The 20,909-nt window shown below is 42.2% G+C and overlaps 1 protein-coding gene across 1 annotated transcript in view; it reads left to right on the top strand.

Moving 5' to 3' along the window:
• LOC126419031 (T-complex protein 1 subunit zeta) overlaps positions 1 to 20,909 on the top strand; it is a 64,519-nt gene that overhangs the window by 1,816 nt on the left and 41,794 nt on the right. Inside the window, exons 2-3 of the mRNA XM_050086091.1 lie at positions 16,239 to 16,302; positions 16,397 to 16,531. Coding sequence (XP_049942048.1) covers positions 16,239 to 16,302; positions 16,397 to 16,531 — 199 coding nt within the window. The remainder of the gene's footprint in view (positions 1 to 16,238; positions 16,303 to 16,396; positions 16,532 to 20,909) is intronic.

The raw sequence follows: 20,909 nt of genomic DNA, 5'->3' as shown, positions 1-20,909 counted from the left end.
CTCTCTGTTCTGGAACAGCACGTTATGGCAGTTATTCCAGCACCCACAGTGACATCGTCTGGCCAGCAATATATTTTTTGGCATAACATTGTATAGAAAATTAATGAAACTTGTACAAAAATTTGAAGTAGCTTGAAGGAAACATAAGCTTAGGGTCTTAAGAGACCAGCTCTAGCTTTTGTCTTCTGACACTTGCAGAAATATACCATGATGCTTGGAATAGAGGCCCTTATCAGACTTCTCAACATGTGGTAAAGAAACCCACCAGTGGCTGCTGTTACACAGCAATTGGGTGTGGCCACTATGGTGATTTTTCCTTTTTTGGGGGGGGGGGGGGCGGGGGGGTGCTGGTTGTCTCACTTTAAAATAAACAAACAGTATTTTTGCCACTGGATCATAGCAACACTTTTCAAGCACAACCTTCATTATTTACCTTCAATTAACCAACTCTTTGAATCATCCAACCCTGTGTCCAACCATCCATGTGCGTTCCAAGCTGATTGGCATACCTTTGTTACCAAGTGATTTTATTCGTGTCACAGCATGTGTCCATTTGAGTCATGTTGCTCATGCATGACAGACTAATGTACTGCTCGACTGTTCACTGTTCTGTATCCTTTAATCTGCTGCTTTATTTGTGTACTTTATAAATTTGTTACTGTATTCCTTTTAATTTCCAAGTTGTGATTAAGAAGTTCAGGGATTCTGAAAGATTAAAAAGTCTACAAATCAGAAAAGGGAAAGTGAAGTTCAAAATAGCCTCTGAAATGGGTGTTGGAGTGACAACCATTACAGTAAAATACTTAAAAAAACCATTGAAAAATCAATACTTGGGTTCTTGGATGATACTCTGTGGGTTTGGTTTTGTCAGGAAAGAAGTAAGAAGAGCCCATATTTCAGGCACTATCATGAAAGAAAAAGCTATTCAGTTGCACAAAACCTGGGGGTGTGTGGAGAACATGGATTTCAAGCAAGTGGTGGTTTGCACTTCATCGGTTGGAAAAGCATTATGGTGCTATAGTTTCAGGTGAAAAACTTTCTCTAATGATGATGCAGTTAAGGAGTTTGTTTAAAAAACTGAAAAAGTATTCTCAGAAAATTAACTGGTAGCTCATTGATTATGGGGGATTCCATTGTCACAGGTGGGACAGTTGCACTAAGTTTTTCAACAGTCAGATGCTGATATAACATAAAGTATAAATAGAAATAAAGTAAAAATTGACTGGTTGCCTTATAAATAATTGTTTTACTTTCGCTTTAAATCTGAATGTCAGACGTTTACAAATTGAGCTGTTATTCATCTTTAAAACTTTGTCACGGGTGGGACAGCAAATAGACGTAGCATTGAATAACCACTAACATTTTAGAAGAATTCTGTGATTTAAGCACTTATTTTCTTTTGAAAATATTGAATTCACATTAATAAAACAATTATCTACATGACATATCAATAAATATTAGATTAGTAATACTTACTTACAATAATTGCAATCAAAGACTGTCACGGGTGGGACTCATGTGAAGTACAATCTTTTTCTTTTAATTAAACTGATTTTATTATGTAAGTTAGCTATGAATCAGTAGGTAACATATACTTAGAAGGCACTTTAAGTTTTAGTAACTTTGTAGAACATTTTTGTTGCTTATAAATAATATAAATTTTTGTATAGTATTAGTTTACAGTTCTGAGTACTTAATTATTTCACTTGAAGAATGTACCACTTTGAAAAAATGCACTTGACCTCTCACCCACTTTCGAAAATGTCTAAATTGCCGGGAAACTCATAATATAAAGTGTCCCTAACATGTTTGACATTTGGATTCGGGAGAATAGCAAGAACTTCTTTAAACTCTATGTAGGATACATCTTGCTCGTCAGCTTTAAATACATTTGCTGAGTCCCCAACAGATCGCATACACATAATCTGTATTTCCTCATTGTCTTCTACACTTCTCTGTGCAGTTGCAGCATATCTGTATGTAGTGGATTTGGAACTCTACTAAAATAAATGCTCCTGGCATGATTTGTTCCACAACTGGTTCTGAACCTGTAACTGCTTGGGAATTGGGTGTCAACAGGACATCAGGATATGATTCCTTATCACTCATCTCAGAATCTGTGTAGATTAGTGAATATGTGTTGGGTGAAAGTGGGAAAAACCTCCACTTTCACTAAATCTGATTTTAGGAAAGTTCTACCACATACTAGGTTACAGATATTGTAACCGTTGAAGTAATGCTTGCTGCGGATATCTTTTATTTTTTTTAACAGCTTTCCAGCAGCTATCCAGAAGGTCTCTGTTTTCATCAATATGATCTTTTGTCAGAAGAAGAAAGTTTATTCCAGAAACAGATGATTTGGCACAGTCTAAAAATTCCTGTGCATTGCTGATGATGACTTTTCTTTGCTTAACTTTATTCCAAATAGCCCTTTTTGTTACAGCTCCAATGCCATCCATTACACATTTCCCATGTGATGTTGCAAAGAAAAGCCATTCTCCAGACACTCCAAAGTCTTGCATCATGTAGCAGAGGTTAGAAATGGTGAATTTGTTCTTAAATTTACCTGCGCAACCATCAGAAAAAATTCGTATCGAAGTCAAATTGGGAAGCTCTTGTTTCAGCTTACTTATTATACTCTTCAAGCGCCGGCCAGTGTGGCCGTGCGGTTCTAGGCGCTACAGTCTGGAACTGCGTGACCGCTACGGTCGCAGGTTCGAATCCTGCCTCGGGCATGGATGTGTGTGATGTCCTTAGGTTAGTTAGGTTTAAGTAGTTCTAAGTTCTAGGGGACTGATGACCACAGATGTTAAGTCCCATAGTGCTCAGAGCCATTTGAATCATACTCTTCAAGCATGCATAAACTGAGTACTTGTCGTGGCACAGTTCATCGCTCACAATTGCAAATGAGTGTAGCCCTGTTTTCATCCAAACACAAATAGTGACCACTGTAATCTGTGTATGACTCCAGTGGGCACTTTGTATCTCATCTTGTGCCAGTGCTACATAGTTTTCTGCAAAATCTATTTGCAATATCACTTCATCATCACTAACTGATGCTTTCACAGTCTTGAAAACTCCAGATTGCATCCTTTTGACAAAGAAGTGCTCCTTGAATGTTTTTAGTTGAGACTGAAGTTCAGAGAGAGCTTCACAGAGTGTTCCACTGGTAGTAGTCTGTTTAGGGTGACATTCATGTTCGGTCCATTTTCTCCAAGATATTATGTCACACAAATCAAACTTTCCATCTATTGATGTGTGTAAATTCATGATGCATTTCTTGCATTGACTTGTCATGCATATTTCACTTTCTACATCACAGCAAACAAGATTCATAAGGTGAGTGTGAGTAGCAGAGGAACTAGCTATTTCTTTGTGGATGGCTTCAATGATGAAGTTGAAGTTAGCATATCTGCACACACATACATTGTGAGGCATTTGAGACGTTAGAACAACATTTTTAGGCCGCAACTTATAGAATTTTAAAATCTTGATAGCAATATCTGGATTGTCTTGCTTAAAAAGAAAAAATGCTTCCGTAACTGTCATATTCATGTGACGTTTCTGCAAGCTAACTCTTTTCCCAGTTTCATGGTCTACAATAGACTTTACATCCTTTATATCAGGTGTCTGCCTGCTGATTTCATTATTTGTGAAAAAATTTGTATTTTGAACAGATTATCACCTGTAAGAGTACGAGATGTTTTCTAAGAGTACGAGATGTTTTCTTCACTACTGGGAAAATCTGCTTTACTACCTTTTTAGGTAAGCTTTTACTTACAAGCTTTTTTATTACTGCTGATTTTTTTGAGGGGCTTGAAGGAAGCACCTTCTTTACCCGAGAAATAGCTTTGCCAAGGGACTGAGGACATTTATATGATCCTAACTGGGAAATACAGGTCTCAGACTGATCTTCAATTAATACGGATTTTAGTTTAAGTCTGTACTTCCTTTTTCTTTCAGCTTCCTTCTTTCGATATTCCAATAAAGATTTTTCACTGGAGCATACCTTCTTCTTCATATTTTCCCTCCTTCTTTTATCCCGCTCTCTTTCTTTTTCTTTATGGACATTGTACTTGCTGGTATCTTTCTTCAGTTTTTCTCGAAGTTTTCTCATAAGCTCTACTGATGTTGTTTTCCTCGTTTTCTGAATAAACAGTAAGTTTTTATTTAGTGTAAACCATCAAAGCATTTGTTATATCAACCAATTTAACATAACAAGAACAAGAAGTGTTAAATGGTTTAGATTTGAGTAACATCCAAAAAACTGTCACGGGTGGGACACAATTTCTTTTAACATTTATAAATGATCATTTTCAACTTAGAAGGTGCCTTATGGTTCATTGGATGTTTTTATTTGTTTTTCTTACTTCTAACCTAAAATATATAGAATTACTATAATTGCTGAGTTAGAAGGTAAACTTTTTCATGTTTTTTGTCACGGGTGGGACACTAAATACATAGTAACTTTTGTGAATTAGCTGCATACTTAATAACTTACCTTTCTTTAAAAACTGAAGTTTGTCAGAAAGATAAGATTCTGCTCTTGAAATTTAACAATTAAAACATCAACAATCGCTGCAACCCAAATTTAAACAGCTGCCAACACAAAAAGCAAACCTTTTGTTTTCCATCCTCATCTGTAGAATCGCCAACTCTGTTACTTCCTCAGCTAATTATGTAATTTTTTCAGGACAGTAAAATTCAACTTTTGTAGATTCGAAAAACTATAACTTTGTTAACTTTGGCAATTTTTTCAAAAAATAAGCCTCAGGCTCAGTTTGGCATGGAATGACCCTTGTACAACATTGACAAGACTGGGCTGAATTATAAATTGGTCCCTCAAAACCCCTACCCAAAGAATGAAGCAGTCAAATGCACAAAACTAGCAAAGAAAAAGCTGACAATTGCAAGATGCAACAGTGCAAGTGGGGACAATAAGTTACCGTAGTTTGTAATCTACAAATCTAAGAAACCAAGAGCCTTGAAAAACAAACACGTCAGCACTTCCTGTTTATTCCAAAGCTCAAAGTTTTTGGGGTGAATGGTAATTTGTTTAAAGTGCGATTTTTTGATGCATTTATTGCAGCAGTTAAATACTTGAAATCAAAAAACCTACCACCTTGTGCAATTTTGTTACTAGACACTACCTTCTGATTCAGAAATTCTACACAGTGACATAAAATCTGACTTTCTGCCCAAAGTGACTGTAATCCAGCTAATGGACCAAGGTGTTACCAAGTTGTTAAAATGATGTTACACAGGGAAATAGATCAGTGGTTTGTCAGAGAAAACAGTAGAGTTGTGGTCTTTTTGAAGCAATGAAGAACCTTCACATAAAAGATGTAATTTACACAGTTGCTTGAGAACTTAAACAAAACCACTCTACAAAGGTCATGGAAGTTTGTCCTAGCCCAACCTAAGAGCAACAACATCCAGACTCGAAAGTGTCAGGCACTGTAGTTTTAGTTACTGATTTGCAAACTCTTCATAATGGTATCCAGCATGCTGATATAGATTAATGGCTAACAGATGATGATGGTGCTGTTACCAATAAAGAACTAGATGATGATCAGATCATCAATCTTGTTTTGAAACAGTATACTGTTGAGTAAGAGCAGACAGATGATCATGAAAAGGAAGTAGACAAAAAGATCTATTTGAAATGTGTTTTTTCATCTTTTGATCCCTGCAAATGGCTTGTTTCATTATTCTCTGATTACCCTACTCTTTTAGCATAAAGTGTCAGGTAGACTGCTATGGGTATTACAATGTGTGTTGCAGCTGTTATGCAACAATTTTACTCCCATGATGTTCAGTTCTTTGGTAATGCACAGTTAAACTTTGAAGAAATTTAATACCACTTTGATTCTACAGTTACCCAAAAAAAAGGCTGATATTTCTAACGATGAGTCATGAGGAAAGAAACCCCATTTCTTAAAGTTTTTTGAATTGTTCTGATTATCTCACTTCCTAGTCATCAGGAATTTAGACATTAACTCTTCCAGAGTACTAAACAATTGATACATTCATTTTTAAAGGTCCTTTACCAAATTTTGGCAAAATGAGTGAAGTGTGGTACCAGATTCTATATATATGAGAAATGTTGTAAATGATTTTTGTGACTTTGTAACAGTGATGTCAATTTTAAAGGCTTTTTTACCACTGGAATAACGCCCTTTCAATGGTGATTATGTTCGCATGCCATCTGTAGAACACCTTATGCAGGACATGTTACATTTCACTTTTTGTAGTTCAACAGTGTTGTGAGATGTAAAATGGGACAAGTATTGAGTTAGGACGCAATGAAAGTACCAGGAATCTTCAGTTTCCAGAAATGTCTGTGGTTTTTAATTTTGAAAAGCCTTTCAGTGAACTAGTGACTACTAACAGAAACAAAATGCAAGACGTATAACATTCAGTTGATTATATTCTGCATGAATGTAGGTATTTTTATGATGATTTAATGAAATGGTCTGTATATAACTGTGCTGCCGATGGTAAATGAAACTATTTTGTATGTACTGTGAGTAAAGTTGCAATATTGTGAAAATGTATGAGTAAAACAAAGCAACTTTAAACATTTCTAAAAATGAAATTTGACCATGCAAATGAGTACTTTAAACATTCAGTACCTTAAATGTCGGAAACCCCATCCACGTGTTCATCTGCAAAATGTTTTGCTTGGTTAAATGCACTTCCACATTGTTGCTTTTGAGAGCTTTATATGTTCACATTGTGAAACCAAATCTAGTTTTTCAGGTGGATTTTCTAATAAAAATGCTTTAAGAAAATGTGCAGATTTTTTCTGTAAAAGTGAGCTGAACATAGGCTTTTTTGGTGTTATTACAGAAAGTGAAAACTTTGCCATCAATTTGTTAACTATTGGGAAGCAGTTGGAAAGTGAAATTTTATATTCTAAACCTTGTATTGGTAACTTATTATGAGCAAAGTTTCCTACAGTTACTTCCAGAGATATGAAAGCTAAACTTCACTTTTTTCCCAAGTGTGTATTTTTTCGCCCAACTTCGCTTCAAATTTTCCATATGAAAATTGCTCAGTAAATCATCTTTCATTTAAGTGAACTCACAAAAATTGCTTTAAAAAAAATTACCGGAGATACTCTTATGTCTGTTTATAAAAATTTACGGGTGCACTTTTTACATTTGCACTATGGGGTCAAACTAATGACTGTGTGTCTAGAATATTATATTGGTGTTAAATAAAACTTACCAATGTTCATTGGGAGCATGTGCTCATGCTCACATAGAAGTTCAGCGAAATACATGATGGTCATGCAGAAACGTTTTGCAAAATTAACCACTTGGAATGAATGGCACTATTGTTGTTTTTTCTATATTTCATAGTGAAATAGTTATTTTTCTATGGTGCTGTTTTATAAGGCTTAGTCTTTCATCCCCTGCACACTTTGAATCTAAACCCATGGCCCGTGCGGGTCAGCATGTTAGAATAGGTCCGAGGTATTCCTGCCTGTCGTAAGAGGCGACTAAAAGGAGTCTCTCACTCTTCAGCCCTGTAAGTTCAGATACCATTTTATGGTTTGACCTGCCACTTTCCAAATTTTACAGAAGTGCAGGCCATATGGGGAAGGATGTCTTACTTGGTGCACGAGTTGCCCATAGTGTCCTCGGATTCAGTCTCCTGAACCTCTTGTCATCATGTCTTTGCATCACCACCTGCAATTCAACTATTTGGGCGAGGACACTTTCTGGGGTATGTCATCTTCTTCCATTGTCTCCTGTCCTCTTTCACCTCTATGACAATATTGGATTTGTCTGCGCCCAATACCCAGCACGGTAGCCAGTTCGTTGTGGTGGGGTCGTCATGTGGTAGACACCGGACAACACAGGGATTGCACTGCTGATGCATGAGCTGTAAACTCCCCACATATGCCAAGCAGTAGATGCCCGTCTTTGTGGGGCATCTGGACTCCCAGGAACGGCCATCATGCCAGGAAACCTCTGCTGTGGCTAGTAGCGCCCTTGGGGATAGCCTTTGATCGAAGTGGGTGGCATCAGGGCGGATGACCTGCAATGAAGCGGACTAAATCATCTTTTGGTGGTGACCAAATGCCCCCAGCAGTCTCTAAGGAAAGGAAAGGTTGATTTAAATGCTGACAGGCATGACCCTAAATCGTTCTCCCTAGCAACACCTTCGGAGGACCATTGGGCTTCAGAGCAACAGGATCCATATTCGCCAAATTACTCGGTTTGCAGCAGAACTGATGGGTACTCATTTCTGGAAACGAAGCCTCTGTTTTTTGTTGATCACCTGGAGGATAAATTTGAGGAAGGGACAGCGCTGTCCAAAATGCGCAATGGGTCAGTTTCGATTCAGACAGCATCCCCAACCCTGTCGTGGGTATTACTCGTCTGTGACTAGGTGGGTGAATTCCTGTTTCGGTTACTCCCCACAAAAGCTTCAATATGGTCTAGGGAATTATTTTTCTTCGTGACCTCCTGTTACAATCCGATGATGAGCTATGTGCCAATTTAGAATGGTGGTGGTGTTCATTTCATCCGGTGTGTTTACAGGGGACCCAAAGACAATAGGGTTGTCACTGGTGCCTTCGTCTTTGCCTTTGAGGGTGATTCATTACCTGAAAAGATCAAGGTGATGGTGTACCAATGTGATGTCAAATCCTGTGACCCCTTCCCCTATGCGATGCTTAAGTGCTGGAAATTTGGGCACAATTCCTCCTGGTGCCCTTCCAGCACCACATGTAGAGACTGCAGATGTTCACTGCATTCAAATACTCCATGTGTGCCTCCTCCCACCTGTGTGAACTGTGGACAGCATCACTCCCCCTGCTTGCCAGACTGCCCGGTACTTACCATGAGGCTAAACTCAGATATGAAAGACTAAACCCTGTTCCCATGCTATCTTCACGCTGCCGCTGCGACGGCGTCGCCATCGATGATGCCATTATGCTCATCATCTAATGTTGCTCCAGTGGGCCCTAAGGGCCACCCACCTTCCTCTCCTGTCCAGTTGACTGGGGGCAGGTCTTCTGTTGCTCCCAAAGCCTCTACTTTGGGAACATCCCCCCCCCCCCCCCCCCCCCCCAAAAGGCCAGGGACATCGGTCCCCCCCTCCCCCCCCTCCCCTGCTGCAGCCGGAGAAGCAACCGGCTCCTCTTATGGGGGTGGGGTCCCTTGGCACTCTTACCTTCCACGGTCCCCTGCCAGTGATCCAGTGAACACCAGCCTGTGGTTGAAAGAGCCACTGGCTGCTGGTGTAAGGGCTTCAAGGTCTTCGTCTTCTGAGAAGCCCTCCCAGCAAACCCCTAAGGATCGGCAAGAGGGTAAAACTTCAAAGAAAAAGTCCACTAATAAACGGGAGCCTCCAGTGCCCCTGACACCAGCACTCCCTCACGGCTCTGCGTCCGAGGAGGAGGTGGAGATTCTGGTGGCCCCTGAGGACCTAGATCTCACCGACGCCTCGGATGCAATGATACTGGATGCCGACAATCAACCAGTGGCAACAGGTGATGATGACTAATTAGCCTCCTTGATCACCCCGTGCCATCCCAGATGACAGAAAGCTTCCTTCTCCAGTGGAACTGCAGCAATTTTTTCTCCCACCTGCTGAGTTACGTCAGTTCTTAAGCAGTACACCTGCTTTTTGCATTGTCCTTCAAGAGACCTGGTTTCTCACAATGTGCACAACTGCCATTTGTGACTACCAGAGGTGCTACAAAAACCATCCTGCCTGTGACAGACTGTCAAGTGGAGTGCTACAAAAACCATCCTGCCTGTGACAGACTGTCAAGTGGAGTATGTATTTTCGTCCTTACCTCTTTCTGTAGTGAACCTGTGTCCCTTCAAACACCTTTAAAAGTGGTGACTGTCAGGGTGAGGACAACACAGGAGATCACTGTATGTAACATCTACCTCCCTCCAGGTGGTGAAGCACCACCCCATGTTGTGGTTGCACTCATTTCGTAACTCCCCCCAACTTTTCTCCTTCTTGGTGATTTTAAAGCCCATAACCCTTTGTGGGGTGGAGCCAAGGTTAATGGCCATTGCACAGATGTTGAGGACCTACTACCTCACCTCAACCTTTGCCTCCTGAATACAGGTGCCCTCACACATTTCAATGTGGCACATGTCACATATTCGGCCATTGATCTCTTGGTTTGCAGTCCTGGCCTTCTCCCATCTATCCACTGGAGATCACAACAACTTGTGTGGTAGTGACCACTTTCCACTCTTCCTGTCCCTACTGCAGGGTCCCTCCACTTTCCACTCTTCCTGTCCCTACTGCAGGGTCCCTCATATCGACACTTGCCCAGGTGAGTTCTTCTTAAGGCTGACTGGAACACTTTCACATCCGCTACCAACATTGAGTATCCATTGCATGCCACCATCGATGAAGTGATCTGTTGGGAACAGTATATCTCCACTGTTGGAACATGAACCTCCCCCTCCCAGGTTTGGAGCAAGCTTATCTTTCATCTCCTCAGATAGAGGACGGAGCGACAACGTCTCTCTTTTGCTCCACGCCACCCTGACCCTTATAATGTTCCCTTCAGTGATCGGGAATTTCTCAGTGCCCTTGCCGACTGTGCTGACACATCCACTGGCCCAGGTTGCATCCATTCGCAAATGCTGATACATCTGTCAGTGGATTCCCAACGCCACTTCCTTGCTGTCTTCAACCGCGTTTGAAGCTATGGCAAATTCCCATCACAAGGGCAAGAAAGTGTCGTCATTCCAGTGCTAAAGCCCGGGAAGAATCCACTGAGTGTTGACAGCTATCATCCCATCAGCCTCACCAACATTCTGTGCCATCTGCTTGAACATGTGGTGAGCTGGCGGTTGTGTTGGCTCCTTGAGTTTGGGGACCTTCTGGCTCCGTCCCAGGGCAGTTTTCGCCAATTACGCTCCACATCAACAACTTGGTGTACCTGGAGTCTGCCGTTCGATCAGCCTTTTCCAGGCAACATCTTATTACCATTTTTATCGATCTCACGAAGGCATACGATACCACTTGGTGACACCACATCGTTGCTACTCTGCATGAGTGGTGACTCCAGATTTTTATACAGAACTTTTTGTCACGCTGCACTTTCAGAGTTCGTGTCGGTGCTTCCCTTAGTCCACTCCATGTACAAGAGGATGGGGTCCTACTGGGCTCTGTCTGAGTGACCCACTCTTTTCTTGCCGTCAATGTTCTCGCATTAGCAGTAGGATTGTCAATCTCTCCCCTCCTATGCGCTGACTATTTTTGTATTTCGTTTTGCTCCTCTTGTACTGTTGCGGCTGAACACCAATGCAGTCGTGGGCCCTCACTCACGGCCTTGTTTTCGGCTGACAAAACTTGCGTGATGCACTTCTGTCATCGTCGTACCGTCCATCCCCATCGAGAACTTCACCTCGATGACCAACTGCTAGATATAGTGGAGACTTACTGTTTTCTGGGACTGGTCTTCGACATCTGTTAATGGTGGTGGTACCTTAATCTTATTTGATGCCTGAGCTACACAGACTGGGGTGCTGATTGTTGTACACTGCTGCAGTGGCATCAAGCCCTTGTACAGTCCCATGTTGATTACGAAAGTGTGGTGTGTGGTTCAGCAGCCCCCTCTCCACTGGGTATACTAGACCCTGTCCACCACTGTGAAGTTTTCCTTGTGACGAGAGCCACCTTCCGATCATGCCCTGTGAACAGCCTCCTTTTGGAAGCTGGTGTTCCTCCATTGCTGCTCCGGCAGCAACTATTCCTCGCAAATATACCGCCCACATACATAGTTCTCCTCGCCATCCAAATTACCATCTTCTCTTCTGTAACACAGTGCTCCATCTCCCGTAATGGTGGCACAGAACTGGGAATCCCTTTGCCGTCTGTGTCCGGTCACTTCTTCATGAACTTGATGCTTCCTGCAGGCCCACTTCCGTACACCTCCACTGTCCATACCTCGGCCACAGCTTTGGCTGGACCCTTTGGAACGCCCCAAAGCCTCAGTCCCACCTGAGGCCCTCTGCTGGAATTTTCTCTTTTCTTGGCGAGTTTTAGGGCTGGGAAATAATCTACACAGATGGATCACTGGTCGACAGTCTTGTTGGCTTTGCTTACACTCACATTGGCCATGCTGAACAACACTCCTTGCTGGATGGCTGCAGAATTTTCACTGCATAGTTGGTTGCTATCTATCGCACTCTTGATCATATCTGCTCCTGCTCTGGTGAGTCCTTCATCATTTGTTGTGACTCCTTAAGCAGCCTACAAGCTCTCGACCAGTGCTTCCCTAGGCATCCTTTGGTACTCTTAATCCAGGGGTCTCTTTATGCCCTCTGCACCAGTGGACACTCGGTATCTTTATTTGGACCCCCAGGACATGGGATACCGGGCAGTGAACTTGCTGACTGCCTGGCCAAACAGGTCACCAGTAAACCATCTCTGGAGATGGGCCTCCTGGAGACTGATTTGCAAGCTATCTTCCGCCACAAAGTTTTCGCGATCTGCGTTACAGAATGACGCAATCTGAGTACACCAAATAAACTCTGTGCTATCAAGGAGACGACGAATATGTGGCGGTCACCCACGCGAGCCACTCGCAGGGAATCTGTTGTCCTTTGCCGGCTCCTCATTGGCCATATGTGACTAACACATGGTTACCTCCTCCATCGCGAGGATCCACCTCGGTGTTGCTGTGGCTCCCTTCTGGCTGTCGTCCACATCTTGCTGGACTGCCCAATTTTAGCTGCTCTGCGGCAGACTTTTAACCTTCCCAGCACCTTACCTTCAGTGTTGGGCAACAATGCCTCAACAGCAGATTTAGTTTTACGTGAGGGGGTTTTTATCGTACCATCTAAAGGTGGGCATTTGGCCTTCTTTCCGAGGCCTCCACCCTCCCTCCATTTTAACCCTGTCACCCCTTTCTTTGCATTTGTTTGCCTTTGTGTTCGTCTTTTCCCTACACGTGTTCATCCGGCCTCGGCTTTTTGGGGTGGACATTTTAATGTGTTGCAGAGTGGCTGTCTCATTCTCTTTTATGCTTGTGATCAGCCAGCCCAGACCATCTGCTCAATGGTTTTAATACCTTCTTCTACTTTTCCTTGTCTTGTATGTTTTCTACATTTTTTTGTTTGTCCCATTTGTTTTCTTTTTAGGTGTGGTTCCCCATTCCTTTTCCCCCTTTTACTTTCCCAAACATACTTTTGGAATTGTTTTATGTTGAGCCTTGTTTGTGTCAGGAAAAGGGGCTGATGACTCTGTAGTTTTTGGTCCCTTTGTACGCCAAACCAACCAATCTAATCCCATATGCTTCATGGTCCTTTGCAGACTATTACTGGAAGTTATTGGTTATGTGAATCTTTGGAATGGAAAGACTGGCAGTAGTCGACCTCAGGGAAGATCTCAGCATTCTGGGGAAGCGTGGGAAATGTGAACCACTTCTGATCACATCACTTGCCTTAATAAATAAATCCTTTGTAATTCTGGAGGTAACAGGGTTGAAATACAGGAAGTGAAAGGTTATCCATAACTCATACATAACATGGATTGCTGTTTCAAGAATCATTTTGTGGAGTCAGTGGTTGAAAAGGGTATCAGACAAGTTTACAGCCTATCCCTGGTGGTATTCAGTATATACATTGAGCAAGCAATGAAGGAAACAATGAGAAATTTGGAAAGAGAGTTAACATTGAGGGAGAAGAATTAAAATCTTGATGTTTGCTGATGACTGTAATTCAGTCACAGTAAAGAACCAGGAAGAGTAATTGAATGGAATGGATTATCTGGAAAAGAGGTTATGAGATGAACATCATCAAAAGTAAACAAGGTGCAGTGAGTCATATTACATCAAACAGTGAAATAAGACACTATTGATAGTAAATGAGTTGCTATTTGGACAACAAAATAACTAAAAACAGCATGACTAGAGAGGTTATAAAATGTGGACTGGCAATAGCAAGAAAAGTGTTTCTTAAAAAGAGAGAGATTTTAACATGAAACAGAAATTTCAGTGTCAGGAATCATTTTCTTAAAGTATTTGTCTGGAATATAGCCTTTTAAGGAAGTGAAATATGTGTGATGAACAGTACAAATAATATTGAAGTTTTTAAGTGTGGTGCTATGAAAGAATTCTGAAAATTATATGAGAATATTGAATGTCTAATGAAGTACTGACTCAAATTAGGGGGGGGGGGAAGAAACTTATGGCAAAGGGCTCAGTTGATGGAATATACTGTTGCATCAGGGATTAGTGAATTTGTTAGTGGAGGGAAGTGTGTTGCTAAAAATTCTAGAGTGAGATTGAGATCAAGGCTTAAACACAGTAACCATCACCACATGTATCTCATAGATTCCAGTAGCTATGCAGAGATGAGGAGGAATGTGCAGGATAGACTAGTGTAGAGGAACTGCATCAAAATAAGGTCTGTATTGAACACAACATGTGGTCTGTGCCATACAGAAGCCCACCATCGAATAGCTATCTTGAATCTGTCAAACTGTGCAAATGTTGACCTGCAGCATGTTATTACCTCAAAGGTGCTCATTATTTCAGTGATGACATAGCTGACTACTGTTCTAAAGGCCCTTGATTAAATTTCCAGAATCCATATCAGATTTTTCTGTGGTGTAATAGTTTAGGGCAAAATATACTTAACATTCTACCAAATTTTGGCCTCCATGAACAAAGAAGCAGTAAGATGTGCAAGTTTGGAATTTGAGAAAAGCTTAAATCTTTCTGCTCAATTACCTAACAAGGCAGAGGGCCATCCAGTTCATAAGATTAAGGCTGCAGCTGTGATTTTGGTACTGTTCCATGACTAGATTATAAAATAAGTACAGCATTTCAGTGATCTAGATTATGGTTAATGGAACATTTTTCATCTGTGGTTTGGCAGTTGATTTGAATTGTGGACCTCTGTATGATCGATCCCTCCTCCCCCCTCCCCCCTCCCACCCCTCCTCCCCCCCCCCCCCCTCTCACCCCAATACTACGGTAGAAGTGTAGTTACGTTATTGGTGGCCTTTCTGTTGTTACGGTTTTGCACGATGACTCTTGGGAACTCAGCACAACGAATCTTAAGTCAGAGATTCAAAGAAATTTTCATTCATAATTTCCTATGATTTGTAAATAAAATTATCTGGTATTTTGTTCTATTCAGTTAGAATTTAACTGAATTATCAGAAATTTTGGCAAATCCAGAAATGATGTAAAAGAGGGTTATTGCAGTGACGAATGTAATTTATATCTTGGCCTACAATAAACATCACACTCATTTAGCAGTTGTATTTTCATGTTGAGATTCATTGGTTTTGGCATTTCATAAGAAAATTATCATATTCCAACCTAACCTAGGCTTCAGACTTCACTACAGATCAGTCTGTCCGGACTTCGTTTTCTCTAGTCACCAAATAAATACAAAAATTGGCAAGCAACCATAAAATTCATAATAACAAGATTAATAAAAGTTATTCAGGCACCCTCCATATTGAAAAAATACAGTAAATTCGTATCTTCTGCCAAAAGAAATCATTAGATTTAGTGATCCTCACAGGCTAGCATATATCATTACTCGACTGGCTATGACCAGCGTCACTGACTTGCCAACATCAGCGCATAGTGCAAGAGCCCCCAACACTTTAAGTGCAGAGTATTGCAAACAGCTGTAGGCTGAAGAGGATTGAGTTCCAAGTTTCTCTTGGTTGATTAGCTAAAAATGTTTGTGATTGCTCACATTTAACTCCTGAATCAAATTACCACAGTAATAATAAAACTCCCATGTTTTTCTCTGTACAAAAACAGTTTTTAGTAGGAATCCCTACTTTATCATTCGCAGAAGCTAACATGTTTGCGCATTTTTTTTTGTTTTGTTCTCAGTTTACTCAATTTTTTTTGTAGTGTTTGTGGTAGTTGCTTGTCTGTGGTTATTTCATCATCCAATATTCCTTCCCCCACTCCATCATCAGAGTCCATTAATGTGTGGAGATGTTTCCTTAACAGAAGGAGCCTAAGTCAAAAAATTTCTGATCGATAGTGCCCAGGAAAGAAAAAATATGAATAGTTAAAGACAAGAAACATCAGAAGTCCTGAAAATGAAAGTAGCAGTTAAATGCAATGTAATTTCCTATAGGTTTTTTACGTTAAAAATAAAAAAAAAAGTAGTATAGAGTATAAAAGTAATGTCTTCTTTCGACGAGGAGCATCTCTAAAATAGTTATGGAGCCAAGAACACTGTAATTTAAATCGTCCAATGTTTCAGGTTGGTCTCAGGTGCTGGAGATATTAAGATTACGAAAGATGGAAATGTTCTTTTGCATGACATGGTAAGTTGAGCAGTTACTTCCTGTTCTTTGTCTATAAAATATCAAGCTGTTGCAAATAAAGTGTGATAAAAAATTGAGATGTCCCATGTTATAGCAAATACAGCATCCTACAGCGACACTTATTGCACGTGCATCAACAGCACAAGATGATATGACTGGCGATGGCACTACATCAACAGTACTCATGATTGGAGAACTTCTGAAACAGGCAGATTTATACATAGCTGAGGTATGTGATGGTATCATTTTAATAGTAGTAACTATTGAAGACTGAAATAATTCCCCTATCTCTTGACACCTAATTGATAGAGTATGCACAAAATCTCCCCAAGGGGCTCACCACTCTTCGGTGGGTTCGTGTTTGGCTCCCACGGGGCCCCAACAATTGCAGCCTTGTTTCCCTTCCATGCTGCCTGTTTATCCTGTTGCTATTCCTTTCCCCTCCCTTGGGAACAAGTCTGGGATGTTTTTGGAAATGTGTTCTGCATTTTCAGGAGCTGCTATGAGATCAGTCTTTCCACTACTTTTCATTCCTGTTTCCTTTCTTCATTCCCCCTTTTCCTATATATATGCTTCCTCAGTGCCCGCAAGCACTGTTTTTATCACTTTTGATAGAATGGTGTTTCTATCAAAGATCAAAACAGTCATGAAGTTATCACAGTCCGCTTGTACATTCTACACCCGATGCACTGCTACCAGTGTCACTGTTAAACACACACTCATGCGCCCTGTTGACACCCAGCAAAATGTGTAACCTGTGGTACGGATGCTCACAAGGATGATAGTAGTCTCCTTCTCCCCGCTGCATCAGCTGCAATGGCAATGATGCCGGCTCCTCCTGAGATTGTCCGGTATATCTTTACAAACAGGCTGTCCAGGAGATCCTGCTGAAAAAAAAGGTGTCTTAAACGGTCACTCACAAGTTGTTGACTAGTCAGAAACCCTGCATTCTACCATTCGGCACATACAGTGCTGGTCTTGTTTCTTCTCTCTCCACAAAGGTCATGGCCACGCAGTCATGCAGCATCAAATTCAGCACTGCGGTTGTAAAATCATCCATTGTCATAGTAGCATCACTGACCCCTTGTCCCATCTGTGCAACAAGCCACCAAAGTTTCGCCTCACAGGGCAAAGTCACCTGCTACACAACCAGCAGGCTGGGAAGGACAGAAGGAATACTCCCGCAAAGACTTCCTACATCCCTCCAGTCAACAAACATCTCAGTCTTCCTCTGCAAAGGCCCCAAGAAGTGAAACAAAGGCAAACGGTCTTCTCCTTTGCCAATTCAAATATCCTCTTTGATGGTGTCGCCACATGATATATTCATCCAGCCGACCTCTGTGTCGCCGGTGTGCACTGCCAACAGTTTTTCTGTTCTGTAATCTGCAGACAAGGAGAATATCAATGCCTCTGTAGATTTCATGGAGCAGGATCCTCCAGTCTCTGTGCCTGTAGCAGTGAGTCTTCGAAGGCTGGCACTCATCAATCGACAAGATGGCACTTCTTGATTTTTTTCCCTCTTCCCCTTTCCTTGTTATGACTCTACTCCAGTGGAACATTCGCGGTTGTTGATCCAATAAAGAGGACTTACGGCTGCTCTGAGAATGACAGCATCTGCTTGTTCTGCTGTACTCCAGGAAACAAAATTGTGTTCTCACGACCACTTCTAGCTCCGCATTTCGTCCACTTTGACATTAACCCCCCCCCCCCCCCCCCCCCCCCTCCCCCGAGGATGTCATTCCGTCTCATGTAGAAGTTATGCTGAGTTATGCTGCTTATCCGAGATGGCATTCATAGTCAAGCCATCTCCCTAACAACCCAGCTTCAAGCTGTTGCAGTCCACATTTTCCTTCCTCACTTGACCTTTTCCTTTTGTAATGTTTACGTCCCTCTGTCATTCGGTGTCACCAGGGCAGACTTCCTCCAGCTTATTGGGCAACTCCATAACCCCTTTCTGCTGCTCAGTGAATTTGATGTGCACCATCTCCTTTGGAGTTCTTCTGGAACCTGTCAGAGAATTGCCCTCTTAGCTGACCTTCATAATCAGCAACCACAACATGGGAGCACCCATGCTCTTTTCAACTCCAGACACACCTATTCCCATTTGGACCTATCCTTCTGCACTGCCGAGCTTGCCCATCATCTCCATCATTCTGACACGTACTTGAGCCACCATTTCCCATGTGCTATCCGATTGCTCGCTCCTGCCTCACCAATGTGCACACGCAAATGGCAGCTTTTTAAAGCTGAGTAGAGGCTTTACTCATCTTTGATTAGCTTCAACGAACCACATTTCCCCAGTTGTTAGGACCAGTTACAAACATTATCCTTACCACCGCAGAATGTTCCATTCCTTGCACTTAATCTTTACCGTGTTGTGTCCTTTGATCGACTGAGTCATGCCGTGACGCGATTCACATGCAGAGACGTGCCCTCCACATATTTAACTATCGTCCTACAATGGCAAACTGCATTTGTTATAAAAAGTTGCATGTACAGTGTCATCATGTCCTTTGCAAAAGTAAAAAGCTAGCTGTATTTTATTTGCTAATTCTTTTAACAGTTCCACTGCCTATTCTGTCATGTGGGCCAACCTCCGATGGATCTCTGGGACCGAGGTCCATTCCCCAATTTTCAGCCTGACAATAGCAGATGTCATAGTAGATCCTATTGCTATCTCCAACACCTTGGGCCACTGTTTGCTGAGATTTCGAGCTCCTTTCACTGTCATCCTACTGTCCTCCATTGGAAACGAGTGGAGGCGACTCAGGCGATACCCTTCTCTTCTCAGAATAGTGAGTACTATGATGCTGTCTTTACTAAGAGGGAGCTAGATTGTGCTCTAACTTCATACCGATTCTTCGCCCCAGGGCCGCACAATGTTCACATTCAGATGTTGCAGAAGCTTTCTCTTGCAGGCAAACCGAGCATGGTGGCGCAGTGGTTAGCACACCGGACTCGCATTCGGGAGGACGACGGTTCAATCCCGTCTCCGGCCATCCTGATTTAGGTTTTCCGTGATTTCCCTAAATCGCCTCAGGCAAATGCCGGGATGGTTCCTTTGAAAGGGCACGGCTGATTTCCTTCCCCATCCTTCCTTCACCCGAGCTTGCGCTCCGTCTCTAATGACCTCGTTGTCGATGGGACGTTAAACACTAAGCTCCTCCTCCTCCTCTTGCAGGCAAGCACTTTCTCCTTCATACGTACAATCTCATATGGGCAGAGGGCACGTTTCCCAGATGCTGACATGAAGCCACTATCATACCCTTACCTAAGCCCGGTAAGGACAAACACCTTCCTTCTAGGTATTGCCCCATTTCTCTCACTAGCTGTGTTTGCAAGGTGATGGAATGTATAATTCATACCCGGTTGGTATGGTGGCTTGAGTCTCGCAATTTACTACCCACTGCATAGCGTGGATTTCGAGCGTGTTGTTCTGTAGTTGACTATCTCGTCACTTTGTCAACACATGTTGAATAGTTTTTTTCAGAAATATCAGGTTGTGACCGTATTTTTCGATTTGGAGAAAGCCTATGTCACTTGCAGGAGGACTGATATCCTCGGTGCTCTCTACACATGGGGCTTCTGTTGCCACATGGCCCATTTCTTACAGGAATTGCTAAAAGACTAAGATTTCACGGTACATGTAGGATCTGCCTTGTCAGACACCTTTGTCCAGGAAAACGGTGTGCATCAGGGTTCTGTCCTGAGTGTCATCCTCTTTGCTATCACCATTAACCGTATTATGATCTGTCTCCCGCCAGACATATCCGGCTCCCTTTTCGTTGATGGTTTTGTTAGCTATTGTAGTTCTCCATGAACTTGTCTCCTTGAATGGTGTATTCAGCAGTGTCGGTCATCTTTACTCACGGAGCATCGACAGTGGCTTTTGCTTTTCCACAGACAAAACTGTATGAATTTCTGGTGTCACAAGTGGTTTCTTGCACTGTCCGTATATCTTGGACCTGTTGCTCTTCCGTTCATTGAAACTATGAAATTCTGGGGGCTTACGATCAATAGGAAACTTTCTTAGTCCTCCAGTGTGTCGTACCTGGCTGCCTGCTGTATGTGGTCCCTATATGTCCTATGTGTCCTCAGCAGTACTTTCAGGGGTGCGGATTGGACCACCCTCCTCCATTTGTAATGGTCCCTTGTCCGTTCGAAACTAGGCTATGGATGTTTTATTTATACATCTGCACCTTAATGCTATCTCAATACAATCAACCATTGTGACATCTGTTTGGCCGCTAGTGCCTTTTATGCTAGCCTGGTTGAGAGTCTGTATGCAGAAGTTGCCGGTCTACCTCTGTCATATTGCTTCTTCCTCCTCAGCAGATACACGTGCTGTTTGTCTGCTATGCCTGGCCACTCATCCTGTACTGCCTCCTTTGATCACCTGTATGAGACCTGTCCCTGTTATCTCCTGGAGTTCGCTTTCAGCCCTTCCTCCAGTAGCTCAACTTCACACAATTTTCCAGTTTCCCGTTGTATATAAACCCATCGCCTCCTTGGCTTCATGTGGCAGCACATGTTCACCTTGGCCTTCATTTGCTTCCTAAGGACACAACTCCATCCATGCCCTATCGCTGTAAGTTTATTGATGTTAT

The sequence above is a fragment of the Schistocerca serialis genome, chromosome 9 (assembly GCF_023864345.2).
Source record: "Schistocerca serialis cubense isolate TAMUIC-IGC-003099 chromosome 9, iqSchSeri2.2, whole genome shotgun sequence".
Taxonomy (NCBI): domain Eukaryota; kingdom Metazoa; phylum Arthropoda; class Insecta; order Orthoptera; family Acrididae; genus Schistocerca; species Schistocerca serialis.
Note: the sequence above shows the minus strand (reverse complement) of the source record. Positions and strands in the feature narration are given on the sequence as shown.